This window comes from Aspergillus flavus, chromosome 3, assembly GCF_009017415.1.
Source record: "Aspergillus flavus chromosome 3, complete sequence".
Classification (NCBI taxonomy): domain Eukaryota; kingdom Fungi; phylum Ascomycota; class Eurotiomycetes; order Eurotiales; family Aspergillaceae; genus Aspergillus; species Aspergillus flavus.
Genome location: NC_092407.1, coordinates 2,958,730 through 2,980,301, shown reverse-complemented (window position 1 = coordinate 2,980,301; position 21,572 = coordinate 2,958,730). Strand labels below are relative to the sequence as shown.

Below are 21,572 nucleotides of genomic sequence, written 5' to 3'. Positions count from 1 at the left end.
AACATTTAGTGAGCGCCTGCAGACTTTCGCATTTAACTCGTCGAATCATCACTTGCAAAGAGCAGCTACTCTCCGCGGCTGTCCCTCTTGTGCGCGACCGTGATATCTCTCGAGTGCAACAGCGCTTCCACATCCTATCATCTCTTCTACCTTATTCCAAATAAGTGGCGTATATCCACCAATTGCTCACAGCCGTCCTTGTCATTGGTTCTAGATACTTGGTGCCTGACATCTGCATCGGTCCAACCACGGGACTCATTGGAAGCGTGACGGAAAGCGCCGTCGCGACTCCATGATGGAATATCCTCCACAATATCAACAGCCTCATGGCCAACACCCACATGCCCCCTCCCACATCGCTGCCCCGTATCAGACCGCACCCCAGAACCCAGGTTCAACGGTGGGTTCGATGACCTCTCCCACCAATCCCCAGGCACACATGCAGCAAGCCCATCCTACGCATCAAGCATCTCCCATTGTCCCATCGCAGTCTCATTACCAACAGGCACAGAATGCGCCGGGTTCAGTACACCAGCAGATGAACTTTCCTCAATCCTATGGGGTAACTACAGCGATGCCGCAGACGTACGGCATCTCACCAACACAGGCGGCGGCTATGGCTACTGCGGCTGCGTCTGGGCAATTCTACCCTTTGCATCAGGACTCAATGGCTGGCCAAATGCAGCAAGGGCCTCGTGGCTCGCCACGTATGGCTGGAGTGCAACAGGTGAAGAATGAGCGGAATCCACGCTCGCCACCGCAGATGCCAGGGCAAATGCCTTCTATGGGTTCGCAAGTACAGATGCAGCAGAATGCACAGATGCAACAGCGTCGCATGAGCCATGTTGGCAGCCCCCACGTTCAAGCTGCTCAGCCGGTCCTTAATCACGTTGTTCGACCTTCAGTACCTCCACCTATGCCGCCCCCACCTCAGCCTGCGGTGCAACAAAGCCAACCTTCCCCAGATATGGCTGTTGGCGCCGTGGAAGAGTCTCCTCTTTACGTCAATGCAAAGCAATTCCACCGCATTTTGAAACGGCGCGTTGCTAGGCAAAAATTGGAGGAACAACTCCGACTCACGTCCAAGGGCCGTAAGCCATATTTGCATGAGTCGCGTCATAATCATGCCATGCGACGGCCACGCGGTCCTGGTGGTCGATTCCTGACGGCAGACGAAGTCGCTAACTTGGAGAAGAAGAATAACGCTGGTGGACAAGAGAATGTCGATAGCAAGCCGACCGGTGAGAATCCTCCGTCGGCACAGAAAAGAAAATCTAGTGATGTTAACGATGAGAACACGAACTCAGCGAAGAAGGCGAAGACTAGTGTTGCAAAAACGAGCACGAGCGCTGAGGAGAGCGAACATGAATCCGCCGAACCATCCGATGAGGATGGTTGAACAATATGCCGAGGCAAATATTGCTTTTCATATTATTAGCGCGTCTTTGTCCGCTTTTGATTTTCTTTCTTCTCTTCGTACCTATTCATCCTTATGATTCTATGGATGAGTTTATTTATGTGTGCTTTTGTAGCGAGCGATGTGTGACTACTCACCTATCACGTTTCTACTACCATTATCTGGCAGCAACCAGTGCTATGTCTGTTTATATCGTTATGTTATGTTGGTACGAAGTTTCCTATTGTTTCCAAAGAAACCTGCTTATGTTTACTTTACTGGGAACGCATGTATGGAATGAATGTTTTGATGGCCCTCTTATTTTTGTTCTTGTTTTTCTTGGTTTTTTTATTTATTTTATCTTTTTTCCTATCTGCACCATTTCAAATTCTTGAGATGGTCAAACTCTTGGATGATCTATGATGCCAAACACGTCTTGCCTTTAGCTATATGCCGAATCCAGCCTTACTCTGACTGATCGACCTGTTCCTTAAGGTTGATTATAAGATGAGTTGTGGGCCCAGATATTACTATGATGCAGTTGCGTGGAAGTTGGCTTAGTTCCAACGCCACTAAATATTGCCCGCACACTGCAATCATCATCATTACTTTTCTCCCTCGACTTGTCCCCGCCTTTTGAACCCTCTCTATTGGGCTTCTGGGTGGAACTTAGAGAGGAATCTAACATTGGTAAAACTACTCTACCAGGAATCTCGCTGCGAAGCAAGAAGGTATAGCAGGTTGGCGTCCCTTAATAGTGCCGTACAAGGGACGCGATCTGTGAGTCTTTCGAGCACAGCCGTGGACTGTTTGCCTACAGTGAGTTTCATTTGGTTATGGTATCATGGAGGCATGGGAATTAAACACTCCACCCCCACAAAAAAAAAAAAAAAAAAAAAAAAGGAAAGAAGAGAAAAGGAAGAAGAGCTAAACGTGGTTGAGCATCGTGTCCGTTGTCGGTTCTCATTCGGATCCCCTTCATTGTTCTGCGGTTTTTTCTTTACTCTTTTCCTCCTTTCCTCCTTTCGTGGGGTATTTGTATTGTTCTCATTTGATTTTTGACGGATGATTCCCCTTAGTCGTGTACAAATATCAAGACATACTTCTCGGCAATGCTAGCTTGGGTGTTTGGGTTAATGACTCGGCACTGCGCAGGTAGCTGTCTTCTGAATACAAATTAGAATAAGTAGACTTGAACCATGAAGATGAAGTTACGGAAACCATATGTTGTGATACACATAGGGGCTTTCCAGATGACAATAAGTAGATAGTAGAGACGGGATAGTATCTCAATTACCCTGGGTGCAAGAAATATCGATCCATCCCGGTCGATACACGCCTAACCTCTTCTGGTCTAGGAGCGGCTGTCCCGTCCTCCAACTTTTCGTTCTCCAGCCTCATGCGATTAGTCATTCTCATTCCATTCCTCACTCGCCTTCAGCTCCCAGCTTTCCGCTTCCTCTCCCCAACTGTCCGGCCCTATCCCCCGGTTCAGCTATCTTGACCCCATTCGAGTCCGTTGGATTGGACGTGATCAGGGATTGTTCGCATCTGGTTGTATTGCATTCATCCATCCTTCTTCATAAGGCTACTTGTAGGTCGCCTGTTTAGCCCTCTTTTATCGTGTTCACTGCAGTCACTACCGCCCTTGTCTCTCATCTAACCCCCTTTCCCTGCTTAATCTTGTTACTCTCTATCAAGACACACCACCTTATCTTAACTTAGACCAATCCTTGACACCTACTCCACTCACTGATCTTTTCTCCAATACTCTGAAGTCGTCGGTTTATTCGTCGCGCCCTCATTGGCCCACGAGACCTTCAGTGCTTCTTGCAATTTGTGCACCCGTCTCTTTCTTTATCCTCTTTCTTCAGCTCTCGCGAGCGCGCTGCTTTTTTTACCTCTCGTTTTTTTCGGGTCAATTCTTGTCATTATATGAGAAAGAAAATGACTTTCCTGCATCCATTTTTCGCTTGTCGAGCTTCAGCTCCAGCTTCATCGTTTTTCAGCACATCCCGTTTCTTTTACCCTTCGTCAACGTCCAAGCTGCCAGACACCCCTGTGAAGTGAAATGATCTGCTCTAATGTTAATGGTCTCCGGTCTTAGCTTACGTTTACGGTTTCCAACGTCTCTGCGAACCTTCCGGCTGCCCCGACTGCTCTAGATCGACCTATCAATCGGCATCCGTGTCGCATATTGTTTAGGCCGTGATCTTAGATTGGACTTGCAGGTTCTAATACAGCAGCCTGTGGTTCCTCATTTTTTTGACAGATGGATTCTTATGATGGTTATGGGTCTCCCGGAAGGGCCCGTGAAGGGGACCCTTACGCGTCTAGGGCGCCAGTTGATTCTTATAGACGCAGATCGCCTAGTAAGTAGCTAGTGGATCAATTCTCACTTCAAAGTAGCATTGCATAACCTCAAAGTTGCTGTAGCATCTCAGGACCGTCGTCGTGGACGTGGCCGTTCCCGCTCGCCTGCTATGATTGACCGTTATGAACCCTCTGATCGCCGGGCTTCCCGAGATGACTATTACACCGCATCCCGTGAGCACACCGTACGAGATCGCGATGAGCGTCGCCGTGCTCATTCCCCGAATGTTGCAAATATTGATCGTTACGTCCCTGGACAAGATTCGGGGAAGCGACCAATCCCAACCAATCCGCTCCCCAATCCCTTAAATCTCGATTTCCAAGTCGGGTTTAACTGGTTTGCGGAGTGGTGGCGCGCCGAACAGTCGATCAAGGAGGAAAAGGAACGTGCAAAGCATGGCGGACGTCGCCCCTCCGATCGTGTCAAAGGAGAGCGCGAAGCTCGTGAAGACCGGGAAAAGGAGAGGGCGCAGATCCAGGCCGCTTATGATGCATATAAGGTAGATCTACAGATCAAGATGGCCAGGACATTTGTGCAGCAACATCGAAACGAGGAATGGTTCAAAGAACGTTATGTTCCGCAAGTTCGGGACCCCCTCCGCCGTCGCCTGATGGACTTCCGTGCCGGTGCTTACGAACAATGGGAGCGCGATATAGATGGTGGGTTGTTTGACGAATTCACCTTAGAGGGCATCTACAAAAGTGAAAGTGACGGAGCGGGTGGCGTCATTGAGAAGGAAGAAGGTGAGACTACGGCTGTTGGTGAGACTCTTGGTGTTTTGGACTTGCTCCCAACCCGGGGTGGAGAGCTTCGGGATGAAGCCTTGTCTCAACCAGCCCTACTCATCAAGACTTTAGCACCAAATGTGAGCCGTGATAATATAGAGGACTTCTGTAGAGAACATTTGGGAGAGCAAGAAGGTGGATTCAAATGGCTTAGCCTTAGCGATCCAAATCCTTCCAAAAAGTATCATCGGATGGGTTGGATTATGTTGCACCCTGCTCCGGATGTTGCCGTCGTTGAGAGAGGGGATGGAAGGGAAGAGGAGGGTGAGGATATGGAGCACGACAAGGCTACCAATGGAGCTGTGAGCATGACTGCCGCCGAGAAGGCGCTTGAAGCGATCAATGACAAAACTATACATGACCCAATTCACGGAGATTTTGTTTGTCATGTTGGCGTCCATGTACCACCGTCCCAACCCCGCAAAAAGGCATTGTGGGACTTGTTTTCAGCTCCGGAGCGTATTGAGCGGGACTTGGAGTTGGCCCGGCGTTTGGTATCAAGACTTGATTCAGAGATGGGCGGAAATGCAGACGGTTATGCCAAGATCGAAGAGCGTGTCGAAGAATTACGCGGAAAGGGATGGTTGCAACCGCCCGTCACAGGTCCTGTTAGTGTGAAGAAAAGAAGGACTGAATATGACGCGGACGATATGGATGAGGGCGAAGCAGAAGAAGGTGAGGAGCAAGAAGGTTGGGAAGATGACGAAGTGGACGACGAGGAACTCCTCGCGAAGAAAAAGAAACTGGACCTGATGGTAGAATACCTACGTAGGGTCTACAATTTCTGCTTCTTTTGTGTGTTTGAGAGCGACTCAGTCCATGAACTTGCCCGGAAGTGCCCCGGCGGCCATCTTCGGCGGCCACGTGCTGGCCTCACTACACAGTCCAAAGCTGTAGCTCGAGCGAGCGCCCTCGGTCAACCTTTCCCTTCTAAGAAGAAGGAACCCAGTGAAGGAGAAGAGCAGTCATCCGTCGAGGAAAAACGACCACAACGATTCAGTTCTAAGTCAGAACAACAGCTACAGCGCGCGTTCAACTGGGTCAAGACATTCGAGGATAAACTTCTCCAGCTCCTGGAACCGGAAAACGTGGATATTCGGAAGTTGGGCGGCAAGCCTGTCGATGAGGCGCTGGAAGAAGAGTTAGCGAAGCACGTCAAGCAGGAGGACGAATCCAAATACCGTTGCAAGGTACCTGAATGTACCAAGTTATTCAAGGCTGACCATTTCTGGCGCAAACATGTGGAAAAGCGTCATGCGGAATGGTTTGAGAATATCAGCAGCGACGTAAGTTCCCGGTTTTGAGACGTCAAAGCGATGCTAGACTAACCATGTGACAGCTTTCTTTGGTGAATGCCTATGTTCTGGACCCTGCACGTATTGCACCGTCCCGCTCTGATGCAAACAGCAATGGCCATTTCCCTCTCAGCTCTGGTCAAAGCCAAGCTGGCACTCCTCGTGGCTTTAGCCTGGCTTCCATGCCGCCGTATATCGGACATAATGGTAATGTCCCTGGTGGTTTCCAGAGTTTACCCGGGGCCGGGTTGCCCAGTATGATGGGTGTCCCAAATCAAGCTGGTTCGTGGAGTGGGAATGGGTTGGCCTCGGGGGATCATTCTGGCCTGCACCAGCCAGGTGCCATGCGTCGTAATAACCGTTACAATCGTTCAGGACCATATGATCGTCGTGGCCCTCGACATGGCGGCGCAGGAAACGGCCGACTGAGCCCAGTTCGTGGTATGTCAGGCATGTATGGTTCTGGCGGTCGTCTTCCAGCTAACGCTGGCACCCCGTACATTCCCCCTGGCCATCCAGCCGCGGCGGCTTTTGCTGGAGCAGGTGGTTTTGCTGATGCTATGGGAGCTGGCACTGCCCAACAAGCGATGGGGCCCCGGGAAGCCGTTCAGGGTCGCAGTCTTAAGAGTTATGAGGACCTTGATGCGGTTGGTGGAGCCGGAAGCGGCGAATTGAACTATTGAGTACAAGAACTCTCATAAACTATCCTTTATTATGTTTCGTTTCTTTGAACTACGGCGTCAATAGGTTTTTGTGTCTGCATTTCGTTGATTCAGGCTGACATATTGGTTCAATATCTCTGCGCTTTTCTTGTTCGCTATCTTTGGTTTCATCACAGCACGTTGAATTTATTCTCCTATCTGTCTCCTGGTCGCTGGTGCGTTGCATAGTCGTGAGTGATGGACTGAATTCCTTCATAGCTTGCGACAACGCTGTACTTGTCGTACTCTGTCATTCTCAACCTGGCTTCAGGTCTAAAACATGGTGATATCTACTTCGAAATTTGCAACCTTGCTTCTGTTGTCCTTCCTTCCTTTCCTTTCTATTGTACTATAGTTTCCTTTTTAAATCAAAGCAGAAGGGTTCAATGAAATACTCTTTCTACTTACTCCTTGCCTGCGTGACGAGTCTTACTGTAACCGCTTGGCTCTCAATACAGTACTCCACAGCGACCAGTGGTTCTGTATATGACAGAATCATGTGTGCCTCGCTAGATGTCTTTATTGCACTCAGTATAGGTATCCAGATTGCTTTCTCTATATGTTATATGTACAAGTGGTGTCGCTCAGAATGGGTCGCCGCCATAGTTCGTGTACTATATGCCGCCAATACTTTATCATATCAAGGCATCTGGATAACTACGTCGTCCCGACTATCCCGCCACTGAGCGCCCATCTTGCGAATTCGACGCTCGCTAGCCAGGAACAGGAGGAGATATATATGGGAGGCTATTTCGCCCCACGCATAGGTTTTGAGAGTCAGCTGACGGATATCCATTTCCCGTAGCGCTGACTCCTGGCTATTGTGTGGTAGTTGGGCACTCAGCAAATCTTCTAATATGCACCATACTCCCCAGCCTGCACGGCCTTCTTTAATGAATTCCGATAAGAATGACCAGAAGCGACAGAACGTGGACAGGTCCCAGATGCAAGCTCCATTGCTTTGCTGCCAGGGGATAGTGGGGTCATGCGCCTCCGCCTCCACGACGTTAATGCGGAGATACCAATGTCCTCTTTCTAATTTGTCTAGCTCTCTAATTTGTTCGAGAGGTCGGTATGTCCGGCTCTTCAGACGAGCGGCTAGCATTTCTAGAGTTGGCGTAATATGTGTTGTGAACTTTTCTTTTGATACGGGAGGTAGCGGAGGTCTGATTTCCACAGGAAAGCTTGTGCTAACGAATGTCGACAAAGCTGTGGATTGGACAGCGGGATCTCTGATCTGAGTGCCATTAGCTTTGTCGTTTCTGCACGGGCTATGACGCAGTTTCTTTCGACCACTTCTTAGCGGCGGCGAATGTGTTTGATATCGCTTTGCACGAATTGAATCTGCAGAGCATGGGAAACTCGGAGCTCGAATGGTAGATAGCTGATGGTCGACATCCTGCAGGTTGGCGGTGTCCGAAGGTGGCCTTCCGGCTTGAGAATCCGGAATGACACTCACTGGAGTATCGAGGTAGTCTTTCGGGGAAGAATCATGTGATTGCCCATTAGACAGCTCACGCTCCTCGTACTCGATGGTTTTATTAGAGATTATGATAGCCGGATTGTTGGAGGTATCATTAGTGGGAACTACGGGGCCCTGGAGTGGCGGGTTGTTGGATGGTAACTGGGGCCGGGATAGTCCGTCGCTAGTAGCGGTAGAGATAGTATAATCATGGCCATTATTATTGTCGTCTGGTTTCAAAGTTAGAACTTGGCGTGAGGTACTCTGGAAGCCGAGAATAGCTTCAACTTGAGCACGGTAGTGGGCGTCGTCGCTCACCCCGCACGGCGCTGAGATGTGGACAAGGATCTCCGATTTTTCCATGACATCAGTGGATAAGGTGACTGCAACATGGTGGAGTGATCTCTTTCACATTCTTTTACTTCAGATGAATCCTGCAGGAAGTTTCATTGACATTGTGGTAGTTCAGCGGAAGATCGCCAAAAGCAAAGATAATGGATTGTGAAGAAAAGAGAAAGAAGGCCCAAAGGAGTATAGCTCACTCGAGTCATGCGGAAGTGGGGTGACTTCTCAAGAAGGTAAAAATGCCAACTTTGGGTTTGAGATCAACATCAATAGTTCAATAACATTGGATCCTCTCAGTCCTCATCTCGATCTCTTGCTTGGTTCTCGGTGGTGATTCGGCTGCCAAAAACCATCAACACCATGATTTTCATGGTTTGGTACCGGCATCTTGATCACACTTCCCGGGAGTCAGCGTCGAGTTGTCACTCCAAGGAGATCTCCATCTAAACATGCCATTGTCTACTCCATACGATCTACGCAAGGCTTTAATAAAGGAGGTAACGAGAAAGAAACTAGAGGACGGAGAAAAAAAAGTTACGAGCCGGTCCTTCATTCCGTCGTTACCGATTACACGGGTACTCCATTTTCTTTTTTCTTTAGCAGGGAGCTCTGGTGATACTACGTCCAAGTACAGTACACATTGGCGCCCCAATTGAAATTTTCGCCCTCACAAGGATATATACGAAATAGCGGCTTAGTGTCTATGGGGTAGGTAGGGCGCGACGAATGTCAATCGGATGACATGATCATAGGGGACCCCGAGGTGACACATTCTCTCCATTGATGGGTACAAGAATTTAGATGATGCTTCTGAGAAGTACTCAAGAGGTCCAGCAGAAGCCATGCGTGTCATGTATGTATGTATGTATGTACAACTGGTACAATTGCTTGTGCGCAGCCAGACTACTCGGCACGAGAAGTACTGTTTTTTTGTTTCTTGTTCCCCCTATCCGATGACTGGTACCAATTAAGTCGACGGAAAGAGCGTTGGGGATCCCGGCGACGGATCCATCTATACCCACTTGGTACCACACCAGCACCAAAATTTCCCAAGCTCTCAGTGGCCCTAAGGTTACGATGGGGCTCGTCAATCGGAAACACTTGAAAGAGACACAGAATGACTAGTCCAATCGCCGATACCCTTTGCCTCTATACATCGAAGGCAACCATTACTCCAAAGCTTAAAAGAGAATGAGATAGTGGATAGTTCACATAAAAGGTAACCATTACATTTGCCTGTCTTGCATACAATACGTCTACGATTAATATTGAGCGACCGTTTAACCGTCAGCAGGGTAGCAATCACGAGAAGGTGGCGGGTGCAACTCCCATCATTCGGGGAATTTGATTGATACAGCGGCGGTGATTGATTCGTGACAACCTTTAGTTCTTGACTAACGTACCGGATATGGCTGTCGAGCGCTCTACAGGTATATACCTAGTCAATATTTCGCTAGGGAGAGAGAGAGGAACGCCCTTGCCGAAACCTCAGGAAAGTTTCTTGAGTCCAAAAAGGAAGCGAATGAAAGGGGGAAAAAAAGGAAAAAAAGGAAAAAAAGGAAAAAAAGGAAAAAAAGGAAAAAAAGGAAAAAGGAAAAAAGAAAAAAGAAAAAAAGAAAAAAGGGAAAGGGAAAAGGGAAAAGAGGGAAAAAGGACCCATGAAGGAAAGAAAGGGAGCGATCTCTAGGACGAGATCGATGCTCTTTTCGGGCTTCATGGTGCATGGGTGAGTCCGGTTTTACCCTCACGGGTGGATGCATTTTTGCTTTTTCTCCTAGGAACAGAGTCTTCCAATCAATCCAGCCGATCGCAAATGTGGGTATTACACCATTACATTGACCTACTACTGAGTACTACAATACCTTACCTGAAACGAAATCCGATCTTTTCAACACGCAGACTATCTCTGATCCGAGTGGCAGGAGAACTACAGCAACGTACTAGAACCAAACTCAAGAAAGAATAGTGAGAATTCATTTCCTTTCTCTCTGTCTTTGACACTAATTTATTTATTATTTATTTTTATTCTATCTCTTTTTTTTTGTTGTCGGGGGTCGCCACCCTTTCAAAATATTGATCGACTTATTGGCTTTCCTCTTTGCTAGTACACTATCGACTCTTAGGCGACATGTACTAAAAAAGGGTGTTAATTTAATGTTATTTTTACATTTCTCATTCAAGCAATCCCAAGTCGAAGGAACGGCGATTCGGCTTTATTCGTTGCTTCAGGAGCCGGAGAAAGAAAAACCACGGATCTTCTTCCATCCAGCTTGCGCAAAGACCAAGCCAACGGATGACCAGAACCATTGAACCAATAAGCCCACAGTTTACCGGTGGAAATCGAGCCCGCTTGACAGGGACTCCAAGTCGAATTGTACCGCGGTCGCTACCACTGATTTCTTAGCCTTCATCCACACAGTCAACTGACGGACGGTACCTTGTCCCACATCCTCTCTGTTTGTGCGTCTCGATTTCTTACGCTTCTTCCCTCCCCCCCACATCCCTTTTAGAGCTCTTAGTACCTCTACATCTCTCTTTCCTCGATCGTCCTTTCATAGTGTGAGGAGGACTCCCATGGTTATACCTCGTGTCTAAACTCAATTCCCAGTTGAACGCCTCGGGGGGAAGCAATCCGACCTACCCACAGAGTATAGATGTATGTACATACTTACCACCAACGGTAAGGGCGCTTGGACGAAGCGAATCCACTTTATCGAGAGTAGTTCGTTTCAAGGCTGACAACGGTCGCAGATGTTCATGACCGTCACAATAATAACCTAGCCTCTAGACTCATCCAGATCCTAATCCACTGGATCCATCCGTTCCTTTCTACCGGTGTATTTTCCCTTGTCTTCACGCCGGTCGCATTCCACATCACTTTTCTCTTTACACACACTCCCAACCATCATGGCTTCCCTGAATGAAGGAGTCTTGCCTTTGGAGGCAGATGCGTTGAATCGACAAAATGATGAACTCAATGGTAAGTGCCTGATGCAGTTGATATCGCATTTGTGGCTTGGTTTTACCTATGTGGTTCATAAATAATCCTGAGGTTTTTCGGAGCCCTGCTGTCGCTGGAGATGAAATGCGATTCTGCTAGGCGAGTACTTTACTAGACTTCATACATTGTTAACCCAGCTGCTTGATTATGTGCACTCTCACGATCTTTTTCTTTCATTCTTTTCTCCTTCTCTCTCTCTCCCAGCGTTTCGACGTAGCAGACACGGCTTTGCTTAGCAATCATCGGGTTCCAGTTGCGCTTCGTCGTTGTTTGTCTGATCTCCAAATTTTGTCGCTGACTCGAGACCATGATAGGGCGACAATCGCAGGGTAGTTTAATGAAGGCGTCCATGGGAACAGAATGGTTTAGGTTTTTCGGAAGTGGACAAAAAAAGGTTACACGAGGTATGCGCCTTGCTTCCTTGGTCTCTAATAAGGTACTGACCTCTGCCGATCTAGATGGTCAACCAGCAAAACGACGGGGCCCAAAACCGGATAGCAAGCCGGCCCTTACAAGGCGCCAGGAATTGAATCGCCAGGCGCAAAGGTACGTCGACAGTGCGGACTCGGCCTCGTGATTATATACCAACCGTGGCGGTTTAGGACACATCGCGAACGCAAGGAACAGTATATGCGAGCGCTAGAGACCGAAGTCTCACGATTACGAGAGGCCTATACCCAAGAGATATCTGCGGCGAATTTGACTGTCCACCAACATCGAGAGATGGTCCGATCATTATCCGAGGAGAACAACATATTGAAAGAAATCCTAGCCGCACATGGCATCAGCTATGAGGCGGAAGTGGAACGTCGCAAGGCCGAACGCACAAGTACAACAAATGCAACATATCAGTCTAGTCCTTTTGCCAGCAGTAGTGTTGGGTCGCAGCCTACAGCTGTCGCGCAGTCAGTTCCATCAACACAGCACGCTTACACGACGCCACCTACGACTATCTCAGCCCCATCTTCCAGTCTAAGTCCTATTGTGAACGGAATAGAGCACATTGACGTTTCGCCAACTCAAGAATTATCGCCTCAGCATCAAAATTACAGCGCTGCTCCCTGCGATGCCTTGGCAACTCTTGACCGGATAGCACCAGCGAGTCGCCAGCCTAATCAGCCACCGGGTATCTTCGAGAATGATCCTCAGCTACAAATAGACTTTATTTTGACGTACGATCTCCCTCGTCTTTGGTTTTGTTACTGGTTTTACGCTTCTCCATAACTGATCAATTAATAGGTTAGAATCACCATGCCGCGAGCATACCGACTACCTTTGTCGAAGATCTATTACGGAGGCCGACGATGAGGATATGCCTTTCTCCGGACACGCGTTAATGGCCTCCTGTCCGCCACCCAGTTATATTGCTAACACAACCCACGAACAAGCCTACCCGCATCAGACATATGATCTTCCACATGCCAATCTGACAACGCTGCTCAACCTGAGTCGACAGCTTGTGACCGATGGCCAAATTACACCAATCATGGCCCTCCAATGTTTAAAGAACCATGAAATGTATCGATCGTTGACCAGAGATGACGTAAAGATTATAATTGAGACGCTCAACACCAAAGTTAGGTGTTATGGTTTTGGAGCGGTGGTGGAAGACTTCGAGCTCATGGACTGTCTGAGCAGTGTCGTCGGGTCCAGGGTCGACATGGGATTCTCCCGCGCGGGCGATGACACGCTGTATTCATGATGCTATGACATGAGGAGTTATAGTTCTTTAGCCCAGGCTTGGGATGGGGGGTGTATATAGAAGCTTCGTGAGCGTTGTTTTCTTTCGGCTACGATTTGCTGATGCATTGTGGAACCCTGGTGTAAATCATCCTTCTGTTTGATACTCGGCGTTGGCTGAGAATCTTCTCCTCGCTTCATATTGTAATTTTTGGGTCATGAAAAATGGCAGTTGTTGTTCTATAGTTAGACATGATTACTGTGTGGCTTGTTAGGCAGCGCAGCTGTTCTGGCATGTCATTACCCAAGCAACGTAAAAGAGATCGGACAGTATCAACTCTATAATCATACAGAAAAATCATCCTCAATCCCTATGTCTCGCGCCACGTCCTTCGCTAAATCTCTTACATCCTCGCCATTGCGAATCCTCCCCACAATGTGCCAAACTAGATCCTCCGATCCCAACCTCAGAGCCGAATACACAATTTCCATAGCAGCGGCCTCCTCCTCCTCTTCGAGGTCATCAAATGACGGCCGACCTGCTAGACGCTGCCCTACTTGTTCCCGTATTTGGTTCACCTTGCCCCTGAGCTCGGTGATCATTTCTGCCTGCGCGATCGCCTGTCGATCTTCATTCGGAGCACTATATCTGCATTCCTCCTGGATCCCTCGTGTAATGCAGGCTTCACACGGAGAGAGGCGATTACACTACGGAACGTCGGTAAGTGGACGTCAAGGCAGTGGGGAGTATGGCATCGTATCTGAAACAAAACATACCTTCACTTTGCGGGTTCGACATGGGTGACATGAGGCCGTTGCCCGGGGTTTGGATTTGTGGCTCGTACCTACGTCCATAGTACTTTCTATCGTTCTATTTTTGGCTTTTCTTCAAAAAGAATCAAAGTTTCAAGTTGTCATTATTTGAATGGAAAGGAACTGGTGGGATTTTTTTTAGTGGTAAATGGCATGCAGCAAGTAATTTCTCCATTCTACGAATTAAGCTCGATTGATAGACAGTCAGACAGATCATGACCGTTTGTTCCCGTGAATGATGATGACTAAGAAAGAATTGGGCGTTTCGGGGCTTTGATTTGGTCTTTATTCTCCGAGTCTTTTGCTTTTCTCGTTTTGCTTCTTTTTATTTTCCGGCATCGTTTGCGAATTTCTCTGGTTTTTGCGGTTGTATCCTTTGTTTCTTTCTTTCTTTCTTTTTGTTTCCCCCCCTATTTGCTTACCCTGTACTCCGTACTCGTTGCAGGCCTAGTGTATCAACAACCCTGATGTATATGAATAGTCTAGTATGGATGAAATGATCGTAACATAGACTAATGACTCTGCCTTATGAATTCCATGCTACTTGTCTAACAAGTGGGTTTCATGATATGGTTGCTGTACTACACAGTGCGTATGTACGTAAACCTATGTTACCGCCGGGTTATCGCCATGCTGAGGTAGGTGAAACAACGGCGGTAGCGTCTAGTTTACTTCTTACTACTGGGCGGGTCTAGATTGGAGAGTCTCAAGTGCTTTATTTTAGAGATATTCCGAAAAAAAGGTTGACGGGCAGTGGGGTATTGTGGAGAGCACAGTAGTCATACCTCCGAGAAACGGTAGGTCTTATGAGTACGGGTTGTAATTTGGAGAGCAAACCCTTCTAGAGACGCTGGAAAGTCATCAAATACGTTAAGGACATCAACGGCCATGTTCATAGCTCTAAAAGACTTTTGAATATGTTCACCAACAATTATCCGGGAATTCGAAATGAAATCATGACATTATGATATCATGGCAGGAATAAACTCAATCATAAGCAATTTACTCCTCATCCTCTTCGGCCTTCTGCTCCTCTTCCTCAGCGGCAGCCTCCTCATCTTCTTCGAAGGTATTGGCTGGCACGCTGTAGAGACGGAGAACGGGACGGTTGGGGTCCTTGATGAGAACGTATTTCTTAACCTTCTCCTCATCCTCCTCGGCGTCCAGGGCACGGATACGGTCCACAATGGTACGCACAATACCCCATCCGTTGCCCAGGTTCAGGTTCATCTGAGCGGCGAGATCACGAGGCTTGTAGCCAACAACACCGAGGACAACGTGGCCAGCGGCGGAGCGAGGGTTAGCACGAGACACGAAACCGAGCTTCATGCCGTCGGCCTTGGCAAGGACAGCCTGGGTGGTCCAGCGGGCAAGCTTAAGGCTGTTGTTCTTCATCTCAGTGGCAACAACGGCACCGCGCTGCGACCAGAGCTTGCTGCGCCAGTCCAGAGCATTACCGGAGCCCTGGGCCTTGCTGTCGAACTCGTTCAGGGCCTTGACGATCAGCTGCTGGTCCTCGCCGTTGACGGGGTTCTTCAACAGGGCGTCGACTTCAGTACGGACAACCATGTTCAGGGGCTCCTCATCACGCTCCAAGGAGAGATCGAAGCGGCGATACTTGTAGGCCTTGGAGGCAAGAGGCTCGGTCTCCTCTGAAGCATTGTAGAAGGGGTTGGCGTTCTTCATGTCCACCTTGGCATCCTGGGACTCGGCGACGGTTTGCAGGGCAAAGTTGTGGTTGATGAAGGTGGCTTCCATAGCGAGAGCACTGGGAGTGTTGATGGACTCCTGCTTAGCCGAAGATTCGGCAAGCTCGAGAGGAGCGTCAATCGCATTCTCATTGACGGTTACCAAGTCAAGAGAGGCACCCTCACGCTTGTCGAAGTAGATCTTGTTGCCCTGGTGCACGATAACAATATCCCAGGAGTAGACACTGCGAGGCGCGCACATAAGCATAGACAGGATATCGGAGGTAGCGAAAACGGTGGCTGCGTCCTTCTCGGCGAGCTCCTGGATGACAGGATCCTGGGAGGTAGTAACGTTGTACGCAGCACGGTCAAGAGACTGCAGCCTACGCTCAGCACCCTTAACAGGGGCCTTGTCGTAAGACCGGTCGTAGTAGTAGAGGAAACCATACGAGTCGACGTCCTCGCCATCGGGAGTCTCTAGGTTCAGCTTCAGCAGACGGCTGAAGTCCACTTCCTCCAGCATAGTCCAGTCGGGGCGCACGTTGACGGACGGCTCACGGGTCCTCTGCGGCTTGTCGTAGTCCTTCCATCCGAAGCGACGTCCACGGTTGCTGCGGCCCCCGCGGTTGTCGTAGAAGCGATCACCTTGGCCACGGCCAGCACCAACACGCTGGAAGCCAGCACGGCCGCCTCTCTGGCCCGCGCCACGCTGAGCGCGACCGCGGAAGACGGTGCCACCACCCCGGCCAAAGGTACGCTTGGCGGAGGTACGAGTATTGTCAACAACCGAGAAGGAAGATTCATCTTCGGCAGCCTGGATGCTGAACAGGTTGGAGGAACCGGCTCCGTACACTTGTTGGTCTGTTGATGATTGGTATGTTAGCTGCGGACCCGCATTTAACTGTCTAGATTAACTCATACCCCGGAAGTTGCGGTTGTAAGCCTGGCGACCGGTTCTTTGGTCCTTGGACTCGGAAGTCCAGTCGGCCATGCGACCCAATTTATCACCCTTGGAGAAGGGAGCATATGGGACACCCTGAAGCATATTGTCGGTCGAGGTCGCGGGGCCCCAGGTGTCCTCCGCTGGCAGGGCTGCCACAATGTCGGCGATTGAAATAGGTGCCATGATGTCTGGAGATACTAATAAACCCAGAAATCGAATTCAGAACAACAAGGGATCTCCGCGCAGACGTCAGGGTATCTCGGCGGATGGTGAGATCACAAGCAGCGGAGAAATTGATAATTGCGGGTTGAGTTTTTGTGTCGCGAGTGGGCTTGTGGCTAGAAGGCTTGGCTTGGTCCGCCCTGCACCGCCACATCACGTGTGTATGTGTATACAATACACTTGGAAGAAGAGTTAAAACAAAATTAAGAAAAAAAAAACTATGGATAAAGAATAAGAAACAAAAAGGAGAAACAAGTCGTTCTCTATAGAGCCCACAAGTACCAGAGTTCGATTTACTTTGGAGGAAAGAAGCCCATGCAAGCAGTACTATTTCGATTTACCTACATCATCAGATAACCTTGAAGATATAAAGAACACACCTTGTATACTCCTTATACTCAAGGGTAATAGCAGTCTCCTCGAAGAAATTTTTAGTAATCTGGGGTAACCCAACCCGAATGAGAAACTATGGTGGAGGTGGTACTTTGTGATATGTGCTATCTCTGAAGTCTGCTTGACGTAAAGCCTTTGGGTCTTCATCTTTACGTAAAAGAGGTCTAGCTCCACAATTCTTATCAGGGGACAAGATAGCACTGGGCACCTAGAAACTCAAATCATAAGGATACTCAGGAACTGGAGGCTCAAGTGTCAATGACTCTTTCATCGAACAAGATATTGAGGGCGAGGAATACGATGACACATTGATATCCGGTCCTTATCAATGCCCCGTCGCTCCCGATATTTGCTTCTTTCTATACCACAGAGTGGATATTAAGGGTAGCCCTGACTAATTCTTCCAGCACATTTCACTGCGCAACTGATGCCAAGACGTGGTAGAGACCAACGAGAGGCGTCCATTTTGCCTTTACTCTACGTATCTAGTACTGTTCCGCTATCCCAGAAGTGCACTGATGCTTTTCCCTCGCTTCTGGGGCTGAATGCTGATCATCTTCCATAGCGTTGAGTCTGATTGGCGGTAATGCGAGGGCTCCACTGATAAGGAACTGATGCTTTTTGTAGTGAGTACTAAGTAGTACATGGTGGTTCCTTAGGGCTTGGCCACCGAACCGTACGGAGTGGGTAGGATTTGGTTCCGGCTTTCGCTCTGACCTCCCTTCCCCCGTAGTATTGATCGACTTGTAGTGATGATTTATACTGTACGGCTCCACTGTACCACCGAATGGGGAAAGATCAATGGCTCAGCCCATCGGAAACATTTGCGTTCCTGCATGGAGATCTCGATAGTGCTGGGATCCACGGAGTATTTGAGTAACTGTTCCTGTTGTCTCACTACACCAACTGGTACATTCTTACCTACGTCCTATGGGACTCGATTGACTCTTATCAAAGTTGAATAGTTTGTGGACCAAGATCCCATCTGGGAAATCATCTGCCTCTGGAATTTCACTTTGGGCCCATTATTTTGCCCGATGCCGACTGCTGAAGTTGACCTCTCAGCTTATTAGAGATAACGATTCTAGGAATGCAATTGGATTATCATGTCTTTACCTTTGGAAAGGAGGGACGTAGCTGAAAAGCTCTACCCCTGGAGTCGCTCTCAACCTCGAATATAAAAAGCGAGCAGAACCCTTTCAGATGCTTCCCTAGAACATCTTCAATCCAACAAACCAGCAGACTCTGGCTCGAAGGCTACTTCCTCATCCTTCCATCGATAAATCTTGAACAAGACTATTATACCGACAAACACAATGAGGTTCTTTACCGCGCTCTCCCTCTTCATCTCCGGCGCAGCCATCGCTTCGGCCCTCCCTTCCTCCTCCGAGACTGTCGAGGCCAACTGTGTCAAGCCATACCTGTGCTGCGGCGAGCTCAAAACACCTCTTGACTCTACTCTTGATCCGATCTTGTTGGATTTAGGGATCGACGCTGCAAGCATTGTTGGTTCCGTTGGCCTGCTCTGTAAGTCCCTATCCACCACGCGTGCCTTTGTGGGATGATTTAAGAGGTAGAACATTTGTCTAACCGATCCATGTAGGCCATGCCTGGGATGAGACCTGCGAAACTGGACCCAAGTGTTGCACTGAAGCTAACCTCTTGGTAAGTTCCTACTCGAGAAGGGAAAAGCAAAAAGTAAAGCTAGAAGTGTCTCATCTAACATACATTTATAGGGTGGCACAGTTGCTCTTGGATGCTCGGACCTCGCCACTGAGGACTAAGCCCATGGAGAATATTTGCGATCCATCAATGCGGACGGATTGGTCATGCTGTACATCTGGTGTGAATTAGATGATTCTGAATTGTACTTGGGATAATTATATCTAGCTTTCTTTAGATAGGATGATCCCTGTCTGACTGATTTGTTCATGGTAAACTTCTAATATCATCTTGCGCCCTATCATATCAATTCTGTTCTTTGAGTTACGATTGCTTGTTCACTATGTAATATTACAAATCTCTCTCTTTATATGCTGACTATTCCTGACACTGCTAATGATGGAGAGGAGAATATTGCATAAAACAGACGTAATATCATTGTCTCCCGAGAAGCTGGGGCAGCTTCGTAGAACTCTTTGATGACTTCCTTCGTCTGTGTAGGGCACATACATGCAGATTATAGCCAATGAAAGAAGAGAGAAATAATTCAAAGATAATGGTAAAAGTAAAAGTAAAAAAGTGGCAACAAAAGGTAACCAAGTATACCAGAAGAGGTTCATTACGAGGGAGAGGTGCAGCAATTGAGATCACTTCCTAAAACGTAAACTGGGTGTTTCCTGCCAAGGGACTGTGTTTCTGCCGTGGTATAAAAGTTCGATCTCCAGGAATGCAATGTTTTTAACAGAGCTCTCAAAATGAGAATCGATACACTGGGGTCAATCACTGGTTTCATATACCGCGTTGTCACGATCCAGATAGCCCTAGGTACAGATTCTTGCCGAGGTAGCACTTTGCTAACTCCAAATCTCGATCTTGTATCGGCGTTATCAATTGTCGCAAATGACTTCTCCATGAATGATATACGGATTTCACAGAGAGCCTCCTCAATCTTGTCCAATATCGTACAAGTTAAGAGCCATGAAGATTCAAAAACTCATTCTGTACAGTCTGTCTGGAACAGACTGAATTCAATCCTCACGAATAACGCCACTGATATCTTAGAGTTTGCAAACGAGCTCACCGCATCAGGCCTGATACCTTCAAAGGCACTGACATGCCTGAATGGCTACGCGATCATTGACCTCAATTCGATTCACCGTCACAACCCATCCCCAGAAAACTTGAGCATATACCCATACAAAGCAAAGAGCGATGCGCCTTACTCCATTGCGGAAAATACTCTCCGGGCTGCAATTCACATTCCTAGATCATTCTCACACAAACGGGACAAGAAAATACCGGTGCTCCTGGTACCAGGAACTGCTGTTCCTGCGGCCATAACCTTTTATTTCAACTTTGGCAAGTTGAGGAGAGCCTTACCCGAAAGTGAGCTAGTTTGGATCGATCTCCCTCAGGCCTCGTTGGATGACATTCAATTGAGCGCTGAATATGTCGCCTATGCGCTCAATTATGTTTCCGCTTTGACCTCATCTAAGATTGCCGTGATTTCTTGGTCCCAAGGTGCACTGGATATTCAGTGGGCACTGAAGTACTGGCCATCTACCCGGAGCGTCGTCAACGACTTCATTGCTATCAGCCCCGACTTCCATGGAACAATAGTCAAGTGGCTGGTATGCCCTCTATTAAATGATTTAGCCTGTACTCCTTCGATTTGGCAGCAAGGGTGGGATGCAAACTTTATACAGGCCTTGCGGAGCCAAGGGGGAGACTCTGCCTATGTCACCACGACCACCATTTACTCTTCATTCGACAAGATTGTGCGACCCATGAGTGGGGAAAATGCTTCTGCTCGGCTACTGGACTACAGGGGGGTGGGCGTTTCCAATAACCATCTACAGACCATCTGCGCAAATAATGCCGCTGGTGGCCTCTATACGCATGAAGGCGTGTTGTACAACCCTCTTGCATGGGCCCTTACTGTTGACGCACTCCTTCACGATGGGCCTAGCAATATTACGCGAATCGATACCCAGAAGATCTGTGAACAAGTACTTCCGCCATATCTCGAATTAACTGATATGCTGGGAACCGAAGCCCTCCTTTTAGTAGCCCTAGCAAAGATTCTTACATATTCCCCGAAAGTCTCCGGTGAGCCTGACATTGCAAAGTATGCATATTAATCAAGGCGGCCAAAACCAGGATACCAAAGGCGATCACAGTTCGTTTCCATGCATAATTCTCCTAGACTCCTGATTAGCTCCTGAGCTTCCACCACTTGCTTTAGAAAACGAGGGGAGGGCAAGCTGGACGGGTCGAACTTTCTTTCACAATAATTTGATAAATAAAAGATGCTAGAGCAAGCTACTGACTTGAGCGAGCCGTATTGATATGAAAGAACGTCGTGCTGTGAGACCGTTATGCAGGACCATAGGATTGAATTGGATTGGATTTAAATTTCCAGTGTGGAGCTTAGATGGGCTTACGTAGGTACTCCAATTCCAATTGTCACCTTGAAAAATTTAGTCTTGTGCCTCTAATTTAAAACCACAATCTCCGAATGCTAGGTAGTTTACGCTCGGATAGAGAGTAAAGTAGCCCACTTATCTGATTCTGTAAGAGATTCCGGTTGTCGATCACCTCTTGAAACAACATTGGAAGCTTCCTCGGATCGAAGTGTGAATTGCCGGTAAATCACGGCATTATATTTACGTCTCGGAAATTAAATTGAATTGAATGGTCTTCAATTTCGCTAACGTCGCCAAGATACACTGGCAGGGCAGGATAAATAGATTAGGGCACGTATATTGCTGTGTTTCTTTTCTCCTTCAATTCGCTCATACTCAATGCTTGA

At 48.1% G+C, this 21,572-nt stretch overlaps 9 protein-coding genes across 9 annotated transcripts; 6 read left to right on the top strand and 3 right to left on the bottom strand.

Moving 5' to 3' along the window:
• Positions 1-292: 292 nt before the first annotated feature.
• On the top strand, positions 293-1,399 carry F9C07_7032 (CCAAT-binding transcription factor subunit; the record flags this gene model as incomplete). The annotated part of the gene is made up of 1 exon (XM_041285386.2): positions 293-1,399. One exon carries the CDS (start codon positions 293-295, stop codon positions 1,397-1,399), a length of 1,107 nt encoding a protein of 368 aa, XP_041144785.2.
• A 2,282-nt stretch (positions 1,400-3,681) lies between these two features.
• F9C07_2065903 (arsenite resistance protein Ars2) lies at positions 3,682-6,533 on the top strand (the record flags this gene model as incomplete). Its single annotated transcript, XM_071508711.1, has 3 exons — positions 3,682-3,768; positions 3,841-5,841; positions 5,895-6,533. 3 exons carry the CDS (start codon positions 3,682-3,684, stop codon positions 6,531-6,533), a joined length of 2,727 nt encoding a protein of 908 aa, XP_071365103.1.
• A 658-nt stretch (positions 6,534-7,191) lies between these two features.
• F9C07_7030 (uncharacterized protein) lies at positions 7,192-8,376 on the bottom strand (the record flags this gene model as incomplete). Its single annotated transcript, XM_041285381.1, has 1 exon — positions 7,192-8,376. The coding sequence occupies one exon, from the start codon at positions 8,374-8,376 to the stop codon at positions 7,192-7,194; it is 1,185 nt and encodes a 394-aa protein (XP_041144783.1).
• An 824-nt stretch (positions 8,377-9,200) lies between these two features.
• On the top strand, positions 9,201-10,020 carry F9C07_7029 (uncharacterized protein; the record flags this gene model as incomplete). The annotated part of the gene is made up of 2 exons (XM_071511562.1): positions 9,201-9,277; positions 9,789-10,020. The coding sequence occupies 2 exons, from the start codon at positions 9,201-9,203 to the stop codon at positions 10,018-10,020; spliced, it is 309 nt and encodes a 102-aa protein (XP_071365102.1).
• flbB lies at positions 9,904-14,031 on the top strand. The gene is made up of 6 exons (XM_041291025.2): positions 9,904-11,038; positions 11,110-11,338; positions 11,674-11,763; positions 11,818-11,905; positions 11,962-12,531; positions 12,599-14,031. Exons 2-6 carry the CDS (start codon positions 11,266-11,268, stop codon positions 13,059-13,061), a joined length of 1,284 nt encoding a protein of 427 aa, XP_041144782.1. The 5' UTR covers positions 9,904-11,038; positions 11,110-11,265; the 3' UTR covers positions 13,062-14,031.
• On the bottom strand, positions 13,385-13,894 carry F9C07_7027 (uncharacterized protein; the record flags this gene model as incomplete). Its single annotated transcript, XM_071511561.1, has 2 exons — positions 13,385-13,660; positions 13,817-13,894. The coding sequence occupies 2 exons, from the start codon at positions 13,892-13,894 to the stop codon at positions 13,385-13,387; spliced, it is 354 nt and encodes a 117-aa protein (XP_071365101.1).
• Positions 14,032-16,808, bottom strand: F9C07_2282162 (eukaryotic translation initiation factor 3 subunit D). The gene is made up of 2 exons (XM_041291034.2): positions 16,462-16,808; positions 14,032-16,401 (listed from the first exon to the last, which is right to left on the bottom strand). The coding sequence occupies exons 1-2, from the start codon at positions 16,664-16,666 to the stop codon at positions 14,855-14,857; spliced, it is 1,752 nt and encodes a 583-aa protein (XP_041144781.1). The 5' UTR covers positions 16,667-16,808; the 3' UTR covers positions 14,032-14,854.
• Positions 16,809-18,414: 1,606 nt separating this feature from the next.
• Positions 18,415-18,882, top strand: F9C07_7025 (hydrophobin family protein; the record flags this gene model as incomplete). Its single annotated transcript, XM_071511560.1, has 3 exons — positions 18,415-18,625; positions 18,702-18,763; positions 18,835-18,882. 3 exons carry the CDS (start codon positions 18,415-18,417, stop codon positions 18,880-18,882), a joined length of 321 nt encoding a protein of 106 aa, XP_071365100.1.
• Positions 18,883-19,515: 633 nt separating this feature from the next.
• On the top strand, positions 19,516-21,288 carry F9C07_2255027 (uncharacterized protein; the record flags this gene model as incomplete). The annotated part of the gene is made up of 1 exon (XM_071510106.1): positions 19,516-21,288. The coding sequence occupies one exon, from the start codon at positions 19,516-19,518 to the stop codon at positions 20,899-20,901; it is 1,386 nt and encodes a 461-aa protein (XP_071365099.1). The 3' UTR covers positions 20,902-21,288.
• Between the last annotated feature and the right edge of the window lie 284 nt (positions 21,289-21,572).

Excerpts from the sequence above, each read along its gene's own strand:
- flbB (XM_041291025.2), top strand. The coding sequence starts at position 11,266 with ATGGCTTCCCTGAATGAAGGAGTCTTGCCTTTGGAGGCAGATGCGTTG. Across the intron at positions 11,339-11,673 it reads ACAAAATGATGAACTCAATG|GGCGACAATCGCAGGGTAGT; the intron begins GTAAGTGCCTGA and ends AGACCATGATAG. Across the intron at positions 12,532-12,598 it reads CAAATAGACTTTATTTTGAC|GTTAGAATCACCATGCCGCG; the intron begins GTACGATCTCCC and ends ATCAATTAATAG.
- F9C07_2282162 (XM_041291034.2), bottom strand. The coding sequence starts at position 16,666 with ATGGCACCTATTTCAATCGCCGACATTGTGGCAGCCCTGCCAGCGGAG. Across the intron at positions 16,402-16,461 it reads TTACAACCGCAACTTCCGGG|ACCAACAAGTGTACGGAGCC; the intron begins GTATGAGTTAAT and ends AATCATCAACAG.